The 25,994-nt window shown below is 42.6% G+C and overlaps 1 protein-coding gene across 1 annotated transcript in view; it reads left to right on the plus strand.

Moving 5' to 3' along the window:
* zfhx3b (zinc finger homeobox 3b) overlaps positions 1-25,994 on the plus strand; it is a 244,284-nt gene that overhangs the window by 211,516 nt on the left and 6,774 nt on the right. Inside the window, 6 exon segments of the mRNA XM_058780649.1 lie at positions 6,307-6,414; positions 15,924-16,057; positions 16,506-16,706; positions 20,224-20,347; positions 20,444-25,684; positions 25,687-25,917. Coding sequence (XP_058636632.1) covers positions 6,307-6,414; positions 15,924-16,057; positions 16,506-16,706; positions 20,224-20,347; positions 20,444-25,684; positions 25,687-25,917 — 6,039 coding nt within the window.

A 25,994-nucleotide genomic window follows, 5' to 3' on the forward strand; every position in this document is an offset into this window, starting at 1 on the left:
AAACCTGCCTTCTGTTTATTTCCATATTTCACTGTAATTTTGTGCGAGCGGAGTGATGCGTGTCACTTTCAAGTCACTTCCTCGTGATGACAGACACAGATCAGAAGCTATTGGAAATGTCATGCTTGTGATACGATGTCACATCAGGTATTGAAACGAAATGATGTCTGTTTAGAAGAGGAGGATTTGACAGTGCCAGTGTAAATTCGATTTCCCCTGATTAGCCGTCTCCTTCCGCCGCGGACCGCGTCAGTAGGTGAGCCGTCCACCGAAATGGCCAGTGATTTTGAAAGGCTTGGGGGATCAAATTAAGTGTTGCGCAGAGGGTGTGTGGGGTCGACTCGGAGGGTGTATGGAGAGTCGGGTGCGAGACGGGGGAGGGGTGGCACGAAGCTCTTGTTCTAAGGCAGTGTGAGCTTTCCCTTCTGTTTGTGATCAACTTGCTGTTTAAAGTTTGCTAGCTGTTAGCTTGCCCACCCTCCTCCTCTTCCTCTTCCTCCTCCTCGTCCTGCGCCTCCCCCCTGTGGCGCACAGCCCCATGGAGACACAAAGTATTCATTCACATTTAGATTTGGGGGTCACGTCAGGGCCAGTGCTGAGCGAACGCCATGGCTTCTGGAAGGCAGGTCAGGAATCTAGCACATAACTCAACCCCGCTCCGATAGAGAGCCACGGCCCTTTAAACCAAAGAGGTACTTAGCTTTTCTTTTTTCATGCTGGAGGTGAGTGTGTGTTTGTTTGAGAGTGTGTGAGAGCGATAAAGACGAGCTTGTCCTGGTGTTTTGGGGTGTGTGTGAGAGGGAGGGTGTTGCTGTTGTTTGGAAGTGTGGTCACCATGTGCACTATGTCGGTCTCGCTGACGTTTGCCTGACTCACGCTCTGTGTTTATGGTGACGGAGGGGTTTACCCAGCGTGCATTGTTTTGAGTGGGTTTTGCTTCAAAAGCAGTTTTGGGGAATAGCTTAAATATTTTGTTAGGAAATTGTTTTATGATTATATGCTTATGTTTTCCCACAGCAAAATAATGTAGAGTAATGAAGTGGCTGTGACTGGAAGGTATTTTTGAGTGTTTACTTGAAGTTTATTCTTGATTCTGATTGGTTGACAGACATTCCAAGGTGTTGATTAGTTTCCAGTAACTTAACGACATTAAATGGTTTTTAGGCTTGACCGCTTTACAGTTTCACAATTTCAACTTTCTTTTTGATCTAGGATCTTTTTTGGAATTTAAGATTCCATGAAGAACCTTTTAACACCTACGGAACCTTTATGTTGGATGTTTTTTTTTCCAGATTTTTAAATGTTCTTCACACTAAGTTCTTTGGGAAACCAAAAATGGTTCTTTTATGGCACTGCTGCGAAAGCCCCTTTTTGGAATCATTATTTTTCAGAGTGTAGTAAACTTGTCTTGGAATGTTTTAAACACGATTCTTAAGAAGTGAATCAAATCAAGATCATTTAAGGATAAAAACCTGAAAAATATACACCTTGCATAGACATACATGTGGTAACTGTGGTTTAAGCAGATTTGATTCTGGACCGCCACGTTGATGTGCTTTTCATTTTAAAAAAATTCAGCGGTCAATCATCAATTATTCCTCACGCATTATAGTGCATTTGGTGGACGGAGGCAGGAGGGTTTTCGCCTATCCTGTGATGGTGTCTACAGATTGCGGCTGGTCTGGGATGGAGGCAGTGTTTTTTTGTGTGTTGTGGTTTAGAGGGGGGTCCTGTTTTGGGTGGGAGGGGCACTGACGAGGCCGGAGAAGTGCTGATATGAGGAGCGGACAAAGCGTGAAAGCCCCCAGCATGGAGCCTATGTCCCATTGTCCCGCCGAACCCTTCTGTCACTTTCATTTTACACCGCGCGCTCCGAAGTCAGGACAGCTTTGATATAGGGAAGGGGTGCGGGAGTGGATGGTGGGGGCCAGAGGGGGATCTCGCAGAAAAGAAAAAAAAAACAAAAAACAGGACAAGCAAGGGAGAGAGAGATAGAGTCCGTGAGGTGTGAAATAAGATTGCTTTTTTATCCAACAGTGCAGCGTTAAAGACAAGGAAGCTGTCTGTTGTGGGGCAAAAAGAGGGGGAGAAGGAGGTAGATGGGGGAAAAAAGAAGAGGGGGAAATGTGGCCCCACAGATTTACAGTGATGTACGCTGTGACACCTGGTTAAAATGATAACCAGTGCTTCGGTAATCCTAATGAGAGTAATGAGAAAGAGCAGCCGCTCACAGAGAGACCGACTCACACCGCTCCACTGCGCTCTGGCTGGAGGAAGGGTGAGGCGAGGCGAGGCAGGCCAGAGCCAATGCTAAACCTACAGAGGATCCCAGGAGCTTCTCAGGTACGGTTCCTCAACGTGTTTTCGAGAGCGCCAGGCTGATTTCTGTCGAGCTAGATGCTCGGTTTGTGTTATGAACGCTTACGCCGGCCCTTCGGTCGGGGTAGGAGAGGCTGATGGAGCAGTGGTTACCATGTATTATTTATTTGGCGGTTTGTGCCTGTCAGTATGATTAGTATGTGTGTAATCACCATTCTTCTGGGGAAACGGGGGAAGGCAGCTCGGCCTCATCTGAAGGTAATCGCGCAGTCTTCTGAGTCTCATCGCTTGGCGCGGACTTCCTGTCTAGCATCTGCTTTTGTCATCTCCACATATTTCTCTGTCCGCGTTCTGTATATATTTGTCTGTGCCTTTCTAACCTCTCTCTGCCTTCATCTGCTCTCTGTGTGTGTGTGTGTGTGTGTGTGTGTCTTTCCAATTTCTCTTCCTTGCTTGTATAGGGTGACACCTATAGGTCAAAGTGAGATACTGCACGCTGAGAGGGACCGTGTGTGCGGGGTTTGAACGTTTCATCTGCAGTTCTCTCACACGTTATCATGCGTTTCCCGGTCCGCACGTACAAAATGAAAGTCCGTTTTCTGTATCCCTCAACGTCTGGCTTTGTTGAAATGTTGTGGGATTGCGTTTCCTCTGAGAACAGACAGACGTGCTTTGTAATTTTAGTCGCTGCGGTGGGCTTATTCGGTTGGCGTGATTAGATTAAGGCAAAAGTTTAATATCACTGTACGAGGACGGGTTAATGAGGACGATTAATTAGAAAGCCTAACCTTCAGGGTATTGTCCTTTACATTTTTAGGATTTGGGTTAGCAAATGGCCTCTCGCCATAGCTGCGAGTGCTTCCTCTTAATCTATTTCCAGGCCAGATCTATGACTACATTTGGGTGGGTTCTTTCATTTGCAGCCTACTCTAAGGCCACTTGTGACCTTTCATTAATTATGGCTGGCCCGGGTTTAATCATTGTGTACTGCGGTGGTGGCAGAGATGAGGAATAGGCACATTCATTTGCCTCTTAGACACACGGCCATGGGTGGAATTAAATGTCTACCTATCTGCGTACCACTGGAGGGGGGAGGGTGGCCGGCGTACAGTCGAGGAGCAAGATGTTGATGAGAAAAGGGTGAGAGATGATTTCGGGGTGGCAGCTGTTGCGTGAAGCGACTCTCCATTAAGAGAAGGAAGTGTGCTAGAGCAGGAATTAGACACACTGGCGGCTCTTCCAGAGGTGTAAAATCTACCTGGGGATTATTTTGTAATCTGGCTGCTTCTGACTCCATATCATATAGTAATTCCCAGCCTGGCGAAGGTGGATTTATCTAGACGGCAGTGCATGTTGCTTTCATTTTTTCTTTTGCCTTTCCAACCTGTTTCTCAGCCCAACGCTGTTGGGTTATGGAGAACGAAATCGCTCGTTGCCTGGGGAACATAACAGAAACAGGCACATTTGTGAAAGAATGAATTATGGTATATGTATATATAGCCAGTTATTCCATTTACGCGCTGTCATTTAAACACAGAATCAGTGTGGGCTCTGGGTAATATGGCCTAAGTGCATAATCCATACTGCGATCAAGCGCTAGGTGCTTCATCTACACCGAACACAGGTGCAAATGCAAAAAGCACTGAGCAAATCACAGTTTTTTTGCTTTGCAAAGCTTTTGTGGTTGTTTTTAGAAAAAAAAAAAAAAAAACAATGAGGCTGAGATGAAATTAACAACAGTTCTGTTTATCTACCTCCTCGTTCAAACCTGCACTCCTGTTATTATTTAATAATTTGCCTGTTTTTGCATTTGTTCGTCTGACGTGTTATTGCCGTTATGCTGAAAAACAACTCTTGTGAATTAGCGCATGTAGTTTTATAACCTTGCAGTGTACGGAAGACTCTGTATACCAGTGTTTTCTTGTGTAATTACTTTCTCCCAGAATGCCACAGCGGAAACCACAGCGATTGTAGGCTTTGGCAAACGGTCTGCCCCAGTCATGTTTCTTCTCGGTGCATCAATAATTAAAACAGTGCAACAAAATGCAGAATTACACATGGCAATCCACACAAGACCATCAGATGTAAATGGCTTTAACTGCTCTAGATACACACACACACACGCACACTCAGACACAAATGGTTTCTTGTAGCACATTAAGTCAAGGAGATGGAAATGTTTAGAGATGTTGATGTATTACTCGCAGCGAGAGAGTTATGGCGGAGGCGTTTATTAAATACGCCGCTCCATGTTCATGCAGAGACCAAAAAAGCGTTTTTGAAGAATGATGGATTGAGGTTGTAGTTTAACAGTTCTAGAAACCGAACACTGATGAGAATAAACTTTAATGGATTGCGGGGCGGCTTTTGGAAGCGGCTGGTCCAGATTCAAGTCGCGTCCCAGGCGGGCTTCTAAAGTGGCTGGAACGTTATTGGACAATAAAAGCTGTTTTAAGTTAAGGGTTCGAATATTGTCGTGGAATAGCGATCTTTGAGCGTGGAGATGAATATTTGAACAGGATATTTCAGCGGCCGTTGTTGTCCTGTCGATACGTCAATAACCCACCTGATAGAGTGTAGAGTGCAGGGGGAGGCATTTTCAAAAGAACATTTAAGTACATTTGCTGAGAATTAGCTGACTTGTGTAATAACTGATAAGGCTTATTGACTGCCACGGACTTTACTGTTGCAAAATCAATGTTTGTGTGTGCTAGCCACGGTACTTTTAAACAAGCTCAGCCCGGGAAAGGGGGTGCTCGGGGGGTACGAAGTGGGAATAAAAAGGATTGATGCCCATTTTATTATCCGTTTTTCAGCATCTTCTCTCTGTTACTTACACATGGCATTATTGGAGATCCATTGTTGGGGGTTCGCTGCCTTTAAATGGCCTAATATATTGAGCAGGGGGCTTTTAAGATGGTTACAGGGGATTTCTGCAGTTGACTTGGCAGAAGAAAATGAATAGCAGGCTGAGTTTTAAATATTTATGTTTTTTTTTTTTTTTATGTTTTTTTTTTTTTTGCTTTGCATTACCTTGGGTTTTAAAAATGAACTTAGCCCGAAATTGGTGAGCGGCCCAGCAGCAAACTGCAGCAAGAGACTGTAATTATGAACGTTGGGAGAGGTACTAGAGAGAGCGACGCAGAGAAACTCTCCTCTCTCTTGAAACTCACACAATTATTTTTCCTGTCTGCATGCTCGGAGCCGCTGTGGAAAATGTGTGTATGTCTCTACCACATGTGTGCGGTTTGCTGCAGTTTTATGTTCATATTAAACAGAGGAAGCCATAAAGATATTTGTGTCATGGTCCTGCATAAATGAAGAATTATAACTGTGGAGTCGAGGCTCGTTTTAAAAGAAATCTCTATAAAATGATGCCATCAAAAATATAAGACATTATTAAAATAATCATGTGCTTAAAAAGAAAAAAATTTGTAATTTGGTCATTTGCAAATGCATTTTGGAGGCTTATTACAGAATAATGCAAGTGTGTGTGTGTGTGTGTGTGTGTGTGTGTATATATATATATATATATATATATATATATATATATATATAATAGTGTGTAAGGATATAAGTGATAAGGATATAAGTATATAAAAATTAAATATATGAGTGTACTTGATTTCTATATTATAGAAAAAGATCATACACTATATATATATATATATATATATATATATATACGGTTTTCTATATACATATACATAAAAATAATAGCAAAAACTACATATATATATATATATATATATATATATATATATATATATAGTTTTTTTTTTTTTTTTTTGTATTTTCTACGATTGTATGGTCCAGCATGTGTGGTAGGAGAGAGAAGCAGCTTTGTCTAGTAACCTTGTAAATGCTTGTCAGAGAATGTAATTGTTGTGCGCTCCTATAGAAAAAAACGCTGCCGTCCCTTTAAGTGCTTCCACCAATTCTGATGGAGTGCTGATTTACATATCCCATCCTCTCCTCCCCCTTCAGGAGAGCTGAGTGAGGATGTGGAGGCTGCCAGTGAGACCACCACAGATCAGGAGGACCAAACCAAAGACAGAGAGTGTGGGGGGGAGAGGGAGCTCACCAAAGGGACAGGTAAGCCCTATCTTTCCAATTCACTATACAGGGTGTCCAATATAACAGGAGGCTGTTCAGTTTTAGGGGTTTCTTTTACACTGAGAAACCTTTATATTCCACAGCTCCAGTGTTGTGGCTTATTAAATAAGGTGATGTTTTACCACAAATATGTCAGTGCACTTTTAAGAAGCTCAAATATTTCCAAGAATCTAGCTTAATTTAATATGTTTCGTTTCTCACCCCTGAGGATTTAGTTGGAGTTCCCAGGAAAAATTATCCCTGATTATGGCGAATCCGGTCAAGTGACAAAAACATAAGTCAGGGCCTGCTTACAGAGTTACAGCGCGGCCATGTGTCTAAACACATGTGACCGTGTTCTCTGCCTCACACACACACACCTCTGAAGAATGCTATCAGATAGGAGTATTTTGCAGGCGGGGATGGGGGCGGTTGTGGCAGGTGCAGGTGTCAGGTTTCATAGAGAGGTGTGGTTTAAGAGGAGGGGGGCTGCTCGGGGTGTTGGAGTGGAGTGGAGTGCAGAGGAGAGAGAGGCCTGTGGAGGTGTAAGTGGAGATCAGTGGTGCGTTGCTGTGCCGCTGATGTGTTCGGAAAGCTGCAAGGACCTGCAGCACGTGCTGTGTTACGAGCTGGTGTGTGCATGCGCTTATGTGTGAGAGAGTCAACTGGCCTATGGTTTGTTACTACAGTCATATGTACCTGTGCATGATATGTACCATTTTAAAATGGCATAACTCTTCCCATTAGGTCTCATTAGTTAATGTTAACTAAAATTAGTTAATGCGCTAACTAAAATGAACTAACAACAAGCAATAAAGTGTTTATTCATCTTTGTTTATGCTAGTTATTAAAAAATGCACGTGTTTTTTTGTTGGATCACGTCAGCTTAGGTCCCTTAAACAATTAAATAATTAACATTAACTATAATTAATATATGTTTTAGAATTATTTTTCATTGTTAGTTCACTAATACTAATGTAGTTAACTAATCTTAACAAATTAAACCATATTGTAATGTGTAACCAAAAAAGGGATGCAAATTATGAAACGTGGATATGAAAACACATATGATGTAATTTAAATAAAACCTCAATCAAGACTACCTCTATGGTGTCTTGGTGTAATTTCTTACAAAATAGTTACAAATCCATACAAGAAATAAAGTGCAGAGGGCGATAATTTAGAAAAAAAAATTTTTTTTAAAAGTAATAAAAAAACAACTAGAGCTGTCCAACAATTAATCACTATTAATCGCATCCAAAATAAAAGTTTTTGTTTACATGATATATGTGTGTGTACTAGGTCTATTTATTTTGTATATATAAATACACGCACATGCATGTATATATTTAAGAAAAATGTTATGTTTATATATTAAATATATTTATAATATAATATAAATTATATGAATATAAATATATACATGTAAATACATGTACATATTTTCAAAATATATGCTGTATGTGAGTGTATTTATATATACATAATAAATATACACAGTACACAGACATATATCATGTAAACAAAAACTTTTATTTTGTATAAGATTAATCACATTAATCATTTGACAGCACTAAAAAATAATTAAAATCATTTTAAAAACATAATTTAAAGAAATTAAGAAATAATCATAATTCTCATGCTTTTTCAGTTCTTTTTAAGAAAACAAAAATAATAATAATAATGTGTTTATAATAATAATACATTTGTTTGGATGCCAGTTTTAGAAGAATATGTGTACTACCTGGCTACTAGGTTGATTTATTTATTTATTTAATTAATTTATTTTTTTAGGTGACTTTAATAATAATATTGATAAATGTTATCTAGTGTAATATGGTTTAATAGGAAAGCACATATAGTTCGGTTACAATGAAGGTAAACTTACCGGTGGTGCTGGCTGTATAAAACAAAACAAAAAAACGGTTGGGAAACACATTAGTACATATGCATGCGTGTGTGGTTTGGATGTAGAGTATTAGTCATGTCCTTCGACAGGTGCGTGCTGGTCTGAATGTTCGGTGTCCGTTCTTGCTTGCTATCTCGCGTTTGAAGTTCCATTCACGTGGAGTTCAATTGGTGCCAGTGTATGGAAGCCGTCTGATTGCGAGGAGGAAGCAGTCGGCGCATGCACCTGTCTGGAACAAGTGTTTTCACTCCAGCTGTACCTCACAGGCAACAGGATATAACTTTATTTCTTCATAATAGCAATTTTAGTCTTTTGCATGTTCCACGTTTTATTATTATTATCATTATTTTTTTATATTCCGAAACTACAGCAAAAAAAAAAAAGTTCTTTGGAACATTTGAAGGCAAATCTTTTAAAACATCTTTTGATTTTTTTCAACTTTCATTTTAAATGAGGCTGAGTTGTTTGTGCACTTTGAGCGAGTGCCACTCGGCTTTGATGGGGAGAAATAATGATATGCATCGCTTGCCTGAAAATGGCTAAAAGTATATTTTAACACATCAAAATAAAGCACTTTAAAAAGCATTAAAATGAGCTGCTTGATTAATAATTCAGCCGTTACCTGTGGTGCCGAAGAAGACGACTCTGCGCATTAGGAGCCCTGCGTCTTTTTCTGAAAGGCATGCGATTCCATACAAGAATATTCAATTCCTTTCCTCCCCCTGTCAGTTGCTAATCACCAAATAAGTGTGTTTCTGTGTTTTCACAAAGGAAAGATGTGCTTGCATATGAAAAATTTACAGGCTTCCCAGCAGCTTATTAGGAACGCTTAGTTAAAAATAGCGTGCATTAGGAAGCCAGGTCTAGGGTGCCGTTTGATGTCTGAGAAGAGGTGGAGAGGGGAGGAAGGAGTGACGGGGGTGGAAGAGTGAAACCTGGCGGTGTTGTGATCTAAGATACTGGTGCTGCTTTAATGGAAGCTCTTTTATATTCTTTTTCTAATCGTGTTTAGAACTCGCTTTCATGATTGACGGACAGAGCAGCGTGAGACGAGAGGCTTTCTGAACTCTGCCTGGGAAGCGCTGGAATGCTTTTAGTAAACAGAGGCACTCTTGTTTTGGCTGGAGATTGTCTGAGAATGCGTCAACGGTGAGCCGCTGGACTCCGTCGCGATGGGGACGTGGCTAACCTGTTATTTCAAGGCACGCATCCGAGCGGATTTGAGTCACCCTGTCTGCGCGGGCTGTTATTAGGGCCTGTCATTAGTGTTGTTGAAGTTTTTCCTCTCATCCTAGTCATGCGAACACCGAGTGTTGAAACATGCTTCGCAGATGACTCTCGGGTTGAGCGTGTTAGTACCAAGCCGTAGTCAAGCCGTGGCCGATCTGATTGGTCTCTTTTGAACCATTCATTTAGTGCTAGATAGGAATGATTTAGGCATGTCAACACGTACAGACACCTTTTTCAAGGTTACCTTGATTAGGTTAGTGTAAGCCTTCCAGAGGTATTTGAAATATAAAGCTCAGCCTCCATCCATTGGGTTAGCAGTAGTGCAATGGGGTACAGAGGGGTACAGTAGATGTGTGGCAGAAAATAAGGACAGAGTGCATAACGGATGGACTGAGAATGTGGAAGATACGTGCCAATGTGGAGCGGGATTGTTAATTCACTCAAGGACTGGAGGAGCAACCACAATATGATTTGAGATGTTTAACATAAATATAGGTGGGGAGGGGGCGGTTTACAGGCAGGGGGGTCTGTGGTCCTTGGCAGGTTTATGAATAATTCCTTTCAACCCCCAACTTTCAAATTACTGGGGTTATAGTGAGGGAGGGAGAATAATCTGATGCAGGTCAGGCGCTATCTGACACGGCAGCAGCCGCCCTCCAAATTGGTTCCATCTCTTTTGCCTTATATATTTACTTAAATATATGAATGTCGGTGAGTGGATGCGCAGGGGACGGTGTGTGTGTGTGCATGTGTGACACTGACAGGAGAGACAGCATTGAGAAGGACAGCAAAATAATTGTCCTCTGACTGCAAGGTGAACTTTAGCACCCCCTGGATGCAGAGGAAGTGTATTACAAGCGGATCTGTTTCCATCTCCAGCATTATTTCATGGCCTTGATGTCCATCAATAGATTTTACAGGAGTTGATGTGAATAGGCAGGAGCTCTAGCCGCGGCGTGTTATAATCGTAGTAAATGCACCCGTAGCTGTCAGGCTTGTCAGCTGACTGCGTGAATATCGCTGAAGAAATGGTACATATACGGATGAAAACTGTCATGGTTTTTATGATGCCGTATTTATTGCATCATCCTGAGGGTCTTTTAAGATGAATTTACCGGGTAGTGAAACAATCTGAAAAGCATGTCACTGAAGTTCTTCCTAACACCCTCTCTCTGAAACGAAGCATCAATCAGAGCCGATTTAAAAGCACGGACGCGTTTGCATATTCATATCGTGTCCTTTAAAAGCTTGTCATCCCTTAAATTAAAATTATTTTTGTCTTGCGGACTAATAGGCTATAAATTGTCCTTGTTTGTGAGCCAGCACTCACAGAGACCTGTGTTTATGAGTTTTACTCCCTGTATTCTAATTGGCATGCCGTCCTGAGAGAGAGAGAGAGAGAGAGAGAGAGTTGCATGTACGTGTGTCAGTGCGTGTATGTCCTTCTAAAGGTGATTGCAGCGTTAGCTCCCGCCTAGCCATCGGAAGATTAATAACACGTCCACTAATTGATATCTCCTTTTAATTTCTTCATTTTAAATTTGTCTTTGTAGCAGTCACGCCTGTGGGGTTACATGGGCACTTCCTTTGCAGAGCCGTGGAGGTGGTCCTTTCATTTAATAGTGGGTTATACACCAAGGGAACTGTTATATGATAAGTCGCAATATGGAGTGGCGTTGGCGTCAGGCTTTGGTTGTAATTTTCTTTATTTGAAATTAATTGATGCAGAGTAATTACCTGAGAAATATGAGGTGAAATGGAATATAGCCCTTTGTTGCTCAGGGCACCGACGCGGCCTGCAGATTAAAAAGAGGAGGGATGAAAGGGGGGAGGGAATGAGCAGAAAAAGATAATATTCAGTTATTGTTAGCCGTGGTAAAAGTGAATGACTTATAACACTGGGGAGTTGGACCGCTCCTTCGTATTAATGGTTAAATAGCGGAGGGACTGGGAGGAGAACTGTCATGAGGAGAGGGGAGGGAAGGTCTGGGCACAAAAGCAGGACAAACGAGAGAACGATTGAAGAGGTTTGACCTCCTGAAAAGAGAAGCATGGGATGCTGTTGTCCATGCTTCGCAACTAGCCTAACCAGCTAGTTCCATGGTCAACCAGGTTACCCTGAAGGACCATGCTTGTTGATCATCTTTGTAGCAACCTGATCTAACCATCATAAACCACCATATGTTGATGCTTGTGTTGCAAATTGGTGAGGTTTTTGTGGGACTCGATGATGGTGCCTTTTTTCGGCGCGAAAACCTGGGTAAAGAATAATTGACCACTTGACGTTTCCAATGCCTTCTTGGGAGCACATCTCCAGAACTCTGTTAGGTTTTTGCAAATGCACATGCTGCACTCCATATGCCAGGAGAAATCATTTTTCTGCTCTTTCCCTGTCCGCCCACTTTCAGTGTCCAGTTAGTCTCGTAGGAAATGACTTCCCAAGGACACCTGGGTAATGATGTGATGGCAGCTGTGCTTACATTTGTGGACATTTTCAGTGGCGCAGGACTTGTTGCATTACTTCTGCCATGCTTGTGTCAGTCTTATACTTGTGCGGTGCCTCCCTTCACTAAAAGTGCTTCACGTCTCTGATTTAGAGGCTTAGCACTCAGCACTGACAGCCTTCTCTGGCTGGCTGAGAAATGCTTCTCAGCTCCAGGGGTTGAGAGAAGGTGCCAAAGTCCAATTCACTTACGGGACACTCCAGAACAAAGACCTCCTGCTTACGGAAAAGGCCCATGAATAAATAATCACCTAATTGACTTTTAAGACTTTTTTCACTGCTTCTCCTTTGGCTTTTGTGATGTCAGATGAAAGTTGGGGCGTTGTCGCTGTCTCTGTGGGTTTTGCTGCAAGCGCGGTCTACTGCTGAATGGTAGAATTGAGGTCAGATGTACAGATACTACATTAGGATGGTTTTGAAAAAAGGCACAGGGGGCGAGAACTGCACACAGGCAGGCTGAAGTAGATCCCACTCCTGCCTGTTAAAAACCGTGTGGCTTTAAAAACAAGAAAATACCTCCAGAAAAAAATTTTAGTCGTTTTTGTGTAACACTGTTTCTGTGAGGCAAGTACTGAAAAGCAGTTATGTTATAAATGCACATTAGGTTGATATTATGTCATTTTGAGATTATTTGTGTGGGCTAATATTTGGCTATTTAAAGACTGCTTTGCTTAAGGTCGACATCCAGGTGCTTTGTCTCCATTTTAAGCACTTCCCCTAAATGTATATAAACTAGAATGTATCATTGCCTTAGTTAGACTTTTGATTGTATCAGTAGATCTGAGACAGATTCTTAAATTTGTAATCCCACAGTATGTATGCATGTATATGATTTTGTCGTCATCTCCTTTCACATTTTGTGAAATTTTATTAAATACATAATACCCTGCTCTCAAGATTTGGCCTTCGAAAACCCATATTGGTCCACCACTATTACACAGTGAGCATACCAGAGCCTGACACACATAGCCAGGTTCATGAGCAGAGACGAGGGAGAGGGAGGGAGGGGAGAGAAAGAGAGACCCCAGCCATCAGGTTCTGGTCATGGTCTCTAATAATGGATCTGACCTGCTCAGATGTTGAGGCATGTTCCTGTGGGTCCGCCCAACCGTGCCGAACACACACGCATTGCACATGCCAACAGTCCCTTTTCTTTGCCTGTTTATTGGTCTCCATTTTGTTCCAGCGTGCTCTGTGATGATGTTTTTTCCCCGCTTTCTCCGTCCGTCTCTTGACAACAGAAAACAGGATACGGTAGCTGGGCTTTAGTCACGGGGGTTTGGTGGCAGAAGTGGGTTTTTGGGGCTTTTTAAAAGCAAACAATTGATCAGATTTATGGAGTCCTAACAGGGCGTGACGAGGTGCGGCTGTGCCCAGAGGCAGTGGGCCGCCCTCCCCTCCACACGTGCTGCAGGCCTCCAGCAGGCAGCTGCTCCCCTGACCTCATGTTATTCACTTGCAATTGTCTATTAGACAGAATTTACAATGAAAAAAATTTACAAATAGTGTACTTAACCCCTTTTCAATCATGCTTAGAGTCACAGGCAATTGTTTTGTTGGTTTATTTACATGTATTTAGCGTTTAGCATTAGCTAAAGCGTTCTGTGTTTTAAACCACTTTGCCCATTTTTCTCTCTATCCTGCACTCCCTAACAAAAATGTACCATGGTAACATCCAAAATACCAGAGCTACTGCAGTTTTTGTTAAACGTATAGCTTGCCTTTTAAATAGCATTATCAGCTTGTGTTTGATGAGAGTGGTGGCTAATACCAAGATTCCACAGTTTTATTGTAGTAAAAATAACTACAGCTGTTTTTGGTGGAAAATTTTGGTTACCAGGTATATTGATCCAGGAACCTTCGAGGCACCTGAGAAGGGGTTTCCCGAGAAAAAAATTGGGTAGGCAGATGATAGATGGGCTAGGAAGAGTCAAGGGACCGCCACAGAGACAGCTACTGTCAGTAGGAGCAGTGCGGTAAGGAGGAAGTGGCTGGGACAGTGCCAGGATGGAGAGTAGAGGTTAATGGCAACGAATGGGAGGTTCCTTTGTTTAACATTTCCTTTGTTTATTGGTGGATGTGTCTAATGGGATTGGCCATGACTGGACCTAATAGGGCAGCACTGGCTGATTGGGGGAGTCTCTGGGAGCCGCAGCAGGCAGCGTTCCCCAAAGTAGGGCCCCCCACTAAAGCCAGTGCTCAGCTGCCCTGCCCTGATTGGACCTGACACTTTAATGTCTGCCCAAGGAACATGGTCAGCCCGGCTTAAACTGACCCCCACAATCTCCTACTCTCAATTTGCCCTTTCTGGACTGGACAAATCATGCCAAATTTAACTCTTTATAGCCTCGTTATGGGCTGGTGAGAGAGAGTGTCTTAAGTTTCACTGTGAATTCTTTCCCCTAGCAACGTGAACAGTGTGTTCTCCTGACCCCTCTCTGGCTTAGAGTGGATTTAGCTTCTATACGAGCTGATTATTTTTACCATGTGCTCTGATATTGCTCTGTATTGCCACCTCTAGTTTGCTTTCTTCGACTTTATTGTTATTTCCATGCATTCTAGTTAGCTAGCTTGAGATGTAGTATTCAGGTTTTGTTTTTTGTTTTTTTAGAAAAGTATGAGCCATGCCTATAGCAATAGATTCAATATTAGCACCCGACTTACATATTTTGCTAGTTTGCAAAAAGTATTTTCTTAAAAAACCATAGCAAAATGTAACAAGAAACTTGTGCAAAACTATAAGATTTGCTGAAAACCAAAATAACTAGGGAATGTAATTTCGCATTCCAATGAGAAGTGCAAATATGCTAGAAAAAAGAATCAAAATAGGAACCAGAACAGAACTCTTTCTTCTTGATACATTTTGAAGCCGCCTGTGGTATATTTGACTCTTTTCAAGTTGGGCGAATCCCTTCGCTGAAGCCACACTTCAAATGGCTTCATCTGAGAGAGCATGCATCCTAAAGCTGCTCACCGTGGCAAACTAATGTTTTGATTAGATGTCTGTGCCGGTGTCTGATGTCCTAAACATCCAACATAGGGAAAGACAAGCCGTCAAAGCATTGCGCACTGCCTCTTCTAAGTGCCATGGGAGGAGCGGTTAAAAGACTACATTGGTTTGGAGGGGGAGAAGCCTGCCTTAGCAATCTGCTGGCCTGGCTGTTACCTGTTCAATGCCTATATATCACAGCTTAGAAAGGCATGCTACTCACTTCCTTACAAAAAGTGACTGCAGTTTCTTAATTGTACCATGCTTGTGGTAACATCAGTACTAAAAACTGCTGTAATACTGCATCCATGTAATCAACATTGTAAGTGAAGATATGACAGCAAATGGCATGGTGATACGACACTTGAACGCTAATGCTCAGCATTTGTTTACTTCACTTTTACTGAAATAAAGCTGCAGAAATATATTTCATTTCCATTACCACACATGCACTATTGTACTGAAGACTCCAGTTCCTGTATTCCCACAATGTTGCAGCAATCAAGAACATAAAAATGTGTATGAACACAAACATCTTGAAAAATTATTTTTCAGACTTTCACATGTTCCTTGAGTATCATCAAACCAAAGGCAAAGAACTATGCTTTGTTTCAACATTAGCAAGTTAATGTATTACCACATTTTCATTTTAGTCTGCTTTTACTAGTAAGCTCAGCATAGCAGGCTTCATAAAAGCCATTTTAACTGTGATACATTTTTTTCTTTCATTGTGCAGTACAGCATCATTATTCGGCACAAAACTGCAGTTTTACTGCGTTTCATTTTTGTAAAGGCTGGCTTATTGATTGATTGCATGCCCTGACTGCCAAATCGGTGCTGTGTTTTGACAAGTATGCTTCTTTTTGTGTCTATGACAGCATCCAACCAATCGGAGAGGGATCAGACGGATTCCCCGGTCCCCTCCAAGCGGCCTTCTTCGAGGTCAGAGGCAGCAGAAAGTCCCCTCTCGTCGAAACGCCACAGGACCGCTGAGAAGAGCAGTGGAGAGCAGGTATGGAGGAAAATCTACAGCCTCTGCGAAACATTTAGAATTCTCTCTGTCTGTTTTTGTGAAGTAGATTCAGATAGACCTTATCTAATCCCCAGGCATGTAGGTCTCATTAACTGTACCCATTAATTAACAAAATATCCAAGGATGTTGTTTTCAGCCCTTTTTAATATAGAGTAGTAGAATGTAGCTGGCCTTTTTAAATTATGCATGCAATTTTTTCTAAAAATATTATATTTCTCCGTCTTTTCTGCTGCTCTTGCAGTGCTAATTGTGCAAAAGGTGAAAAATCAATATGATATTTGACAGACGAGAGCCCTTTGAAGTGTCTACCTCTCAGAGTAGCCCGCTGCTCACTGCATGGGAGATAGACGAGCCTTGCTTTGCCCTTGATTTTACCACTCTTCCCAAGAAAATAATGTTCTTTTTCTACCTTCTCATTATTGTATAGATGTACCAGTGCCCCTACTGCAAGTTCAGCAACACAGATCTGAACCGGCTCAGAATGCACGTGATGACGCAGCACTCAGTGCAGCCCATGTTCCGCTGCCCGCTGTGCCAGGACATGCTCAACAACAAGGTCCACCTGCAGTTCCATCTCACTCACCTCCACAGCGTGGCACCAGACTGCGTCGACAAGCTAATTTCCACAGTAAGTTACCGCAGAAGAGTATTTAGGGGCGATCACAGAGTAGACTTCACATTTGTTTCCTTTAATGAATGTACAAGGCATTCAACCAAATTTATTTTACTTCCACAGTCAAAAGAACTTTACTAAATAGTTCCCATTCAGTCTCTCTAGAGGATGGACATTTATTAAGTCCAGTTCATTTCTCTCTGCAATCTTTTGTTTTTCATGTGAGGCCTCACTGCCCTTCTGTTGTGTGGTGCGAAGGCCATATGCTTTTTACACAAAAGCAACATGGCCTTACTGCCATGTTCAGTAGTAATCATGTCAGACATCAACCTCACAAATGACTCAAAGTTTCTCGCTCTGCCTTTGTGGACCAAAGGTTGTTTCCTTCTGTCTAATTTGTGACATTTTAAGGCTTAATTAAAATCGCCAAAGGAAACTGCTCATTATGATATGGCCCTTGGTAATCCTATATATTCAAAATGAGATGTGCATGGCAAAAGCATGAACATTGCTGGGTGTAACACCGGTTAGGTATTATTATGGTCAATATCATTTCCCTGTTTTATTACAAGGTTACATTCCCAAAAGTTTTTTTTTTTTTTTTTTGCCTCATTTTTACCTCAGGGGACTTAATGGAGATCTCAGTTATGTTTCAAATGTTTGAGTTTCTAGTCAAAAATCTCACTTTTGATCGCAGACATCATCTTGGCAGATCAGAGCACATTTCGTGACACTGTCGAGATCTCTGAAACTCTAGAAGAGACGCGTTACTAGGGTCTTCTCAGGCAAAGATTCTGCAAACCAGTAGACTTACGCAAGCCTTGGTTTGCTCTCTATTTAATTTCAGCGCTGATTAGAAGAAACAGTTGGTTTGTAGAAAGTAGATGAATATTGTAATTCTTAACTTTAGAAGAAATGTTCTCGGTTTAGTGGAAAAATTATAAAAGCCTCTTGTGATTACCAAGGTCATTTATATTCCAGGCACTCACTAGAAGCAGTAATACTTACATCATCCCTTTACGTTATTTCCACCTCTCTAGTCCCAGAGCGCTCAGGCCTCCAGCAGCCTAGTCTGCCCGGTCCCTCAGAGAATACTCACCTTATTCCATTTCAGCTTCTACTGAGACTACCCTGCTTTCATGGTTTTTTTTTTCTTTTTTCACTGAATTTTAGCAGTGAAATAATTACGTGTAAGTTTGCCTGTGGTGTTAGAATTGCTTGCTTGGCCAATCACTCTGAATTCTGTGAAGGCATCTCCACTCCCCCAGCCCGAAAGCAAATGGTGAACACATTAGTAGAGGCCAGACAGCAATATTTTTTCTTTTATAGAGGTAATAACGCACCGAGCGCTGTACAAGTACGGTGCATGATAGAAACTGAGCTAATACAATGCACATTAAAACCAGCACCTTTTTTACAAGTGACGAGAGATGGAGAGGTACTCTATCCTGTTCCTCGTGTCAGGCAGACAAGCTTAATGAATTCTGAATCAGGTGACTTTTATTTCTTGCAAACATTGCATAAAGATGCACTCTCTTCCACTCACCCTACCTCCTCCTTCTTCCTCTTCTCTCGCTCTCCCTCCCTCGCTTCCTCACTCTATGTCTAATGTTCTGTCTGTCTAAGATAGGGGTAATGAAAATAATTGTGCTTCATTAATTCTGAGCCTGGCTAGATGATAGCCATTTGGAACTATGTTTGCCAATTAGACGGTCCAAATTAAAAGTGACCTTGGGATACTCTCAGCACTCGGCGCTCTTTGCCTAATGATGCAGTTGTCTAGAAACAGTCCACTTTGTAATGTTAATCACAGGCATGTTTTGTTTCTGGAATTCTCCATACTGGTCACAATCATTTAACACGTTAAGTTAGGAGGAGAGTGGGTGAGGGAGGAAACTAAAAAGCAGAAAAAAGGGCTACATTTTGCCCAGTGTGATTTTGATTGCAATAACCAGATGTTTATGGATGTCTCTGGTTCACTGACTATTTCTCAGTGTTTCAGGCTCAAAGACGTGGGGTTGCGTGGCACTCTGCATTTGTTGGTACTGAGTTAAAGCTGCTGGCTGTGATTAGGTTTTAAATCCACTATAAAACAGCTCCATCTCTCAGATCTCAGAAGATCAGTCAAACAATCATGTAATGATACTACTGTATGTTTGCTTAGGTCTCTCACAGGAAAATAGTCGTTTTTGGTTAACATAACCTTAATAACTTGACTAATTTTATAACTCATGTTCAGTTTGAAGGAAGTTATGCAATCTACAGTTCAGTTTTTAAAATAAATAAATAATGACGTAAAGCTGATGTCTGGTGTAAGAAAAATTAGAATTGGTTGTCTCATGGGAAGGAAAAAGAGGCACAGAGTTTGCACAAAAGGGCACAAACAAGGGATGAAAAAAATGATTCATGCAGAGAGAGAGAGAGAAGAGGCATATATTCGTGGGATTGGGAGTGCATTGAAATGCATGATGAGTGAGGCTGATTGTTCAGTTTGGGGAGTTAATTGAAGGAAGGTGAAGCACACAGTGGCTCATCTCCCAACCCTTTCCAATCTCAATCACTGATTATTGTTAAATAGGATCCTGTTAATGAATCTGTTTTTTATTATTATTCTGAGAAAGAGAGAGATAGCGAGAGAGTGAGAGCCATGCATGGAGAATCATGTGCACTTAAAAGATAGAAGGGAGGTTGCTGTCATTCACACTTGATTAACTTCAACCTTTGAAGTCCCAAGCAAACCTTGGTACACCTTTATCACAACAATATTCATTGCTACTTTAAATTTTCTAATTAAATTGACTGAAAAACATGCTGCTTGCCATCTACCTACATTTAAATTTATCTAATTTTTTTGATCAATGACTTTGTTTCAAATAATAATTTGCATACTTGTTTAAATTAAAATATTCTTGTCTGCTGGAAAACATATTAATGAGCGCTTTGTTAAATTAAGAGTGCTGATCATTATCCATAAATTGACAGTTGTTGCATTACCCAGAATTCCAGGCTGAATGACGGCATTTCACCATTGCACCATGCTTTTCTTTTGGAATGAAAAGCACATTTTATGAGGTGGAAGACTTATTTAATTAGGCTCTCTAATAAGCTTTTCAACTGGCAAAGGTAGACCACTCAGCCCATCACACTAATTGGCTGCAGCAGCAGAACTATCGCAGAGCGTGACAAAACACCATCAGTGATCAAAGTGCAAATTCCATGGATGGCAAATTAAGTCACCTGTGTGAAAGAGGGGGACAATAAATGTGTTTGTGTCCAGTTCAAATAATATGATTATCTTGTCAAATTATTTTTATGTTTATAGCACATCTCTCGCCTGTACCACCTTATATTAATCTTTTTCTTTTACAAATTTTTGTTTACAATGAAGGAATTTTGTCTGTTTTGAATGTGTAACTTTGAATGTGCAAGCTTGTCCTTTACATTAATTTGAGATGTTCTACGTTTCTTATCAAGAGGCTATTGTTTAAGGCCTATAATTAACCTAACAAATACTATGTTTTTCTTTTTCCAGGTGGCAGCATCAGAAGTACTGCCAGCAAGCATGTTCATGCCAGTCCCTGGACCAGAGAAAGATACTCAAACCGCACCTCAGTCCATGGTCAACTCAAACTCTGATGACATTAAGAAACAAACAGGTTAGAATGTTGCACAATTAAGGACAAACATTTTAAAAACGCACAAATATATTTATGTTATCAGAATTTTAATGTGTGTTGTTTTTCTTATTGCAGAGGTGGCAGATGTTGAGCCTGAAAAAGGAGTTTGCCTGGCCTCAGACACTGCTGAAGCACGCAAGTCTCCTCTTGAGGAACAACAGCCTGCAAGGGATGATTCCACTGGTTTCCTTTGCTGGAAAAAGGGCTGTAACAAAGTCTTTAAATCCTCCAATGCCCTTCAGATGCACTTCAATGAGGTCCACAATAAAAGGCCCCAATTGCCTGTCTCTGATCGTCATGTCTACAAATATCGCTGCAACCAATGTAGTTTGGCATTCAAGACAATAGAGAAACTTCAGCTGCATTCCCAATACCATGTAATCAGAGCAGCCACAATGTGTTGTTTATGCCAGCGCAGCTTCAGGACCCTACAGGCACTTAAGAAGCATCTGGAGACCAGTCACCTGGAGCTGAGTGAAGCTGACATCCAGCAGCTCTATGGAGGTTTACTGATGAATGGAGACCTAATGATTATGGGTGATCCCTCACTTGGAGAGGACCAGGGAGCTCTTCTTGATGATGAGAAAGAGGGAGACGAAAGTGACCCAGAGGAAAAGCAAAGCCCAACAGGCAGTGACTCTGGATCTTTGCAAGAAGATTCTGGATCTGAACCTAAGCGAGCCCTGCCATTTAGGAAAGGCCCCAACTTTACTATGGAGAAGTTTCTAGATCCGTCCCGTCCTTTCAAGTGTACGGTCTGCAAAGAGTCATTTACCCAAAAGAATATTCTTCTTGTACACTACAACTCTGTGTCTCACTTACACAAAGTCAAAAGGGCTCTACAGGAATCCACCACCGGTCAGCCAGAGCCTACCAGCAGCCCTGATAATAAACCCTTCAAGTGCAGCACTTGCAATGTAGCATACAGCCAGAGCTCTACACTGGAGATTCATATGCGCTCTGTTCTTCATCAAACCAAGGCCAGGGCAGCAAAGCTTGAAGCAGCTGGCGGCACTTCTAGTGCTGTTAACAGTAGTGGCCCAAGCGGAAGCACTTCCAATAGCACTTCAACCCCAAGCCCTATTCCAGCCACTAACTCAACTACCAGCTCCAGCAACAGCAGCAGTTCTCCAGCTGGAGCTCAGACAACACAGAGCATCATGGGAGGTAATCATCTGTCAAGTCATTCTCACAATGTTGAGAATTTGGGTAACTCAGCCTGTCATCCCTCTCCCTCTGAGAATCATGAATTGAAAAAGAAGAAATTTGCAGATATGCTATCCTCGAGGAGTCATCATCATCATCAGCAGCAGCTCCAGCAACAGCAGCAGCAGTTGGCCCAGGCTCAAGCACAGGCACAGGCTCAGCTCCAACAAGAGCTCCAGCAGGCTGCTCTCCTTCAGTCCCAGCTTTTTAACCCTCTTCTCCAGCACTTCCCTATGACAACAGACGCTCTTCTCCCTCTTCAGCAACAGCAGCTGCTCTTTCCGTTTTACATTCCTGGGGCAGAATTTCAACTGAATCCAGAAATGAACCCGAGCAGCTCTTCATTGAACTTGAGTGGATCTGCTGTTTCAATGTTGGAAGAACAGAAAAACTCTGCCCAGCAGGCCCAGCAGAGCTGCTTACAACAACAGCTTATGCACCACCACCTTCAGCAACAGCACCAATCTCATTCCCACTCCCAAGGATCAAGCCAAATGGCTTTACTTCAGCAGAGTGCCCTTTCTCACCCTGCAGACAAAAAGCCAAAGCCATCTCCTCACACTGAGAAAGAAAGAGAGCTGCCAAAGGATAAAGAAATGATTGATAAAGCTGAGGATCATGTTCCAAAAGATATGTCAGACAAGTCCAAAGAAAAGAAAGATCCTCCTCAAGCTGTTGTAAATGTGAACCATGACTCTGGATTTCCTCCTCCAAGGATTGCCTCAGATGCTCGAGGGAATGCCACCAAAGCCCTACTGGAGAATTTTGGCTTTGAGTTAGTAATTCAGTACAATGAGAACAAGCAAAAAGCACAAAGAAAGCCAACAGGATCTCTGTCAGGGTGCAGTGGGCCAGCTGGTATCACCAGAGTAGTTGACCCCATTGAAGGATTAGAAAAACTGGAGTGTGAGTCTTGCGGTAAGCTCTTTTCCAACATATTGATTCTCAAGAGTCATCAGGAGCATATCCACCAGGCTTTCTTTCCATTCAGATTCCTAGAGAGATTTGCCAAAGAGTACAGGGAACAATATGACAAGCTGTACCCACTGAGACCTCAGACCCCCGAAGCTGCTCCACCTCCTCCACCGCCTCCACCCCCACCTCCGCCTCCCCAGAGGGTACCAACACCAAATATACCCGTTTCTGCTCCTACCCTGACACCACCAACTGCTCCAACTCCTCAGCCTCCAGTTACACTGGCCCAAATTTCAATGCCAATGGATCTGCCTCTCTTCTCTCCACTTATGATGCAGCCCATGTCACTCCAGTCATTACCTTCTCAGATTCCTGCCCAACTGCCAGCTGTGGAGCCCAGTCTGGCCACTGATCTGGCCCAGCTCTATCAACAGCAGCTTACCCCTGCCATGTTGCAGCAACAGAATAAGAGACCCCGCACCCGTATCACAGATGACCAGCTAAGGGTGCTCCGCCAATATTTCGACATCAACAACTCTCCCAACGAGGAACAAATTAAGGAAATGGCAGATAAATCTGGACTCCCCCAGAAAGTCATAAAGCACTGGTTCCGCAATACACTCTTTAAAGAGCGACAACGCAACAAAGACTCACCTTATAATTTTAACAACCCTCCAATTACAACTCTTGAAGATACAAAAATTGATTCAAAGCCACCCTCCCCTGAGCCTCAAAAGCAGGAATCATATGGAAATAAGAGGTCCTCAAGGACAAGGTTCACAGACTACCAGCTGAGGGTGCTGCAAGATTTCTTTGATGCTAATGCTTATCCTAAAGATGATGAATTTGAGCAGTTATCCAATCTTCTGAGCCTTCCGACTCGAGTCATTGTTGTGTGGTTCCAAAATGCCAGACAGAAAGCCCGTAAAAATTATGAGAACCAGGGAGATGGAGGAAAAGAAGGTGACCGACGCGAGTTATCCAATGACCGATACATTCGTACTACCAACTTAAACTATCAGTGCAAGAAGTGCAGCCTGGTTTTCCAGCGCATATTTGACCTTATTAAACACCAAAAGAAGCTCTGTTACAAAGACGAGGATGAAGACGGGCAGTATGACAGTCTAAATGAGGACTCTATGGATCTCTCTCATGAATACTATACTCCCTCTGGGTCATCAGGTCAAACACCAATGCCCTCATCCTCAAGCCTCTGCCCTCTTCCTCCTTCATCCTCTTCATTCTCTCACATCACGTCATCTGAAAAGGAGGAGCCTACACCAGCTAACACATCAAATTCTTTTGATGAAAAATCAAAACACTCTTCAGAAGCATCATTGGGCCAAAGAGAGCAGACATCTTTGAAACAGGAAACCATTCATCCATCTGAGACTCCACAGCAAAGACCACAAAGAGAGGAAAAGACACATACAGTCCCAAAGAATTCAAAGCTTTCTTCACCTTCCCTCTCCCAACAGCAACAGCATAGTGGTCCCTCCATTTCACATACCAGTCAGACCTCCCAGAGTTCCCACATGGCCCTTAATCCTCATTTAGCCTCTGCCTCACAGCAGCAGTTGGCCCAGCAAATGATCCCGTACCAGTGTGAGCAATGCAAACTTGCCTTCCCTTCATTTGAACACTGGCAGGAACACCAGCAACTGCACTTCCTGAGTGTCCAAAATCAGTTCATTCATCCTCAATTTTTGGATCGCCCAATAGACATGTCCTTCATGTTGTTTGATCCTAGCAATCCTCTGCTTGCTAGCCAGCTCCTTGCAGGAGCAATTCCGCAAATGTCCAGTAACTCTGCCACCTCCCCATCAACACCTACATCCACTATGAACTCCCTGAAGAGGAAGTTGGAGGAGAAGGCAGGAACTAGTCCAGGAGAAAGTGACAGCATGAATAGTGGAGAGGAGCCACAACGAGACAAGCGCCTCCGAACCACTATTACACCAGAGCAACTAGAGATTCTTTACCAGAAATATCTGCTTGACTCCAATCCTACTCGTAAAATGCTTGACCACATTGCTCATGAAGTTGGGCTTAAAAAACGAGTGGTACAGGTATGGTTCCAAAACACAAGAGCCAGAGAAAGAAAAGGTCAGTTTCGGGCTGTTGGGCCTGCTCAAGCGCACCGCCGCTGCCCATTTTGTCGAGCTCTATTCAAAGCTAAAACTGCCCTTGAGGCCCATATTCGTTCACGCCACTGGCATGAGGCTAAACGTGCTGGTTACAACCTAGCGCTTTCTGGCCTGCTACCTGAACAGGAGGCCATGCAGTTGAAGATGGATCCTCTGGATATCTCCAGCTATGCTCATCTTGCCCAGTCTAACACTGATGCGCAATGTTCATCACTATCACCTGTGAGCAAAAGCATGGACTTGTCCCCCAGGGCTCTCCTGAGCCCAACATCTATTAAGGTTGAGGGAGCAGAGGAGTTTGAAAGCCCAACCATTTCCTCAGTTAACACAAACTTTGATCAAAATAAACTTGATAATGATGATTGTTCTTCTGTGAATACAGCCATCACTGACACTACCACAGGTGATGAGGCAAACATTGACAATGACAGTGCTGATGCAAAGCACAGCCATAACAGTGGAGATTTTCTCTCTAAGTCTGGAGGTGCAGTCCCCTCCATTGAGAACGATGAGCAGATGTCCTCGGGACTGGTGAGCCCTGCAACGAGCTACTACACAAAAGACTTTGAAAATGAAAATATGATAGACTACAGTGAAACATCTAGTCTGGCCGACCCTTGTTCACCAAGTCCAGGGGCCTCTGGAAGCAGAAGCATTGATAGTGGAGACAGACCTGGTCAAAAGCGCTTCCGAACACAGATGACTAATCTTCAGCTGAAGGTGCTCAAGTCCTGCTTCAATGATTATAGGACTCCAACCATGCTGGAGTGTGAGGTTCTTGGCAATGACATTGGACTTCCAAAACGAGTTGTTCAGGTCTGGTTTCAAAATGCTCGTGCAAAGGAAAAGAAGGCAAAGCTCAGCATGGCTAAGCACTTTGGTATTAACCAGACTTCTTACGAGGGACCTAAGACAGAATGCTCTTTGTGCGGTGTTAAATACAGTGCTCGCCTCTCAGTGCGAGACCACATCTTTTCCCAGCAACACATCTCCAAAGTAAAGGATACCATTGGAAGCCAGCTCGATAAAGAGAAAGAGTACTTCGATCCAGCACGGTTCGTCAGCTGATGGCACAGCAGGAGATGGATCGTATCAAGAAAGCAAATGAGGTCCTGGGACTAGCACAACAACAAGCCATGCAGCAACAAGGGATGTTTGACACACCTGCCTTGCAAGCCTTGAACCTTCAGTCAGGTTACCCAAATCTACAGGGGATCCCCCCTGTTCTCCTGCCAGGTGTTGGTGGTCCCTCCATACCAGGCTTTAACTCATCCAACTCAGGTATGTCATCATATTATGTCTCTAGTATGAGTGTGAGACTTTTGAAATAAGAGACGAAACTAACTACTAATTTTCAG

Source organism: Onychostoma macrolepis, chromosome 07 (assembly GCF_012432095.1).
Source record: "Onychostoma macrolepis isolate SWU-2019 chromosome 07, ASM1243209v1, whole genome shotgun sequence".
Lineage (NCBI taxonomy): Eukaryota > Metazoa > Chordata > Actinopteri > Cypriniformes > Cyprinidae > Onychostoma > Onychostoma macrolepis.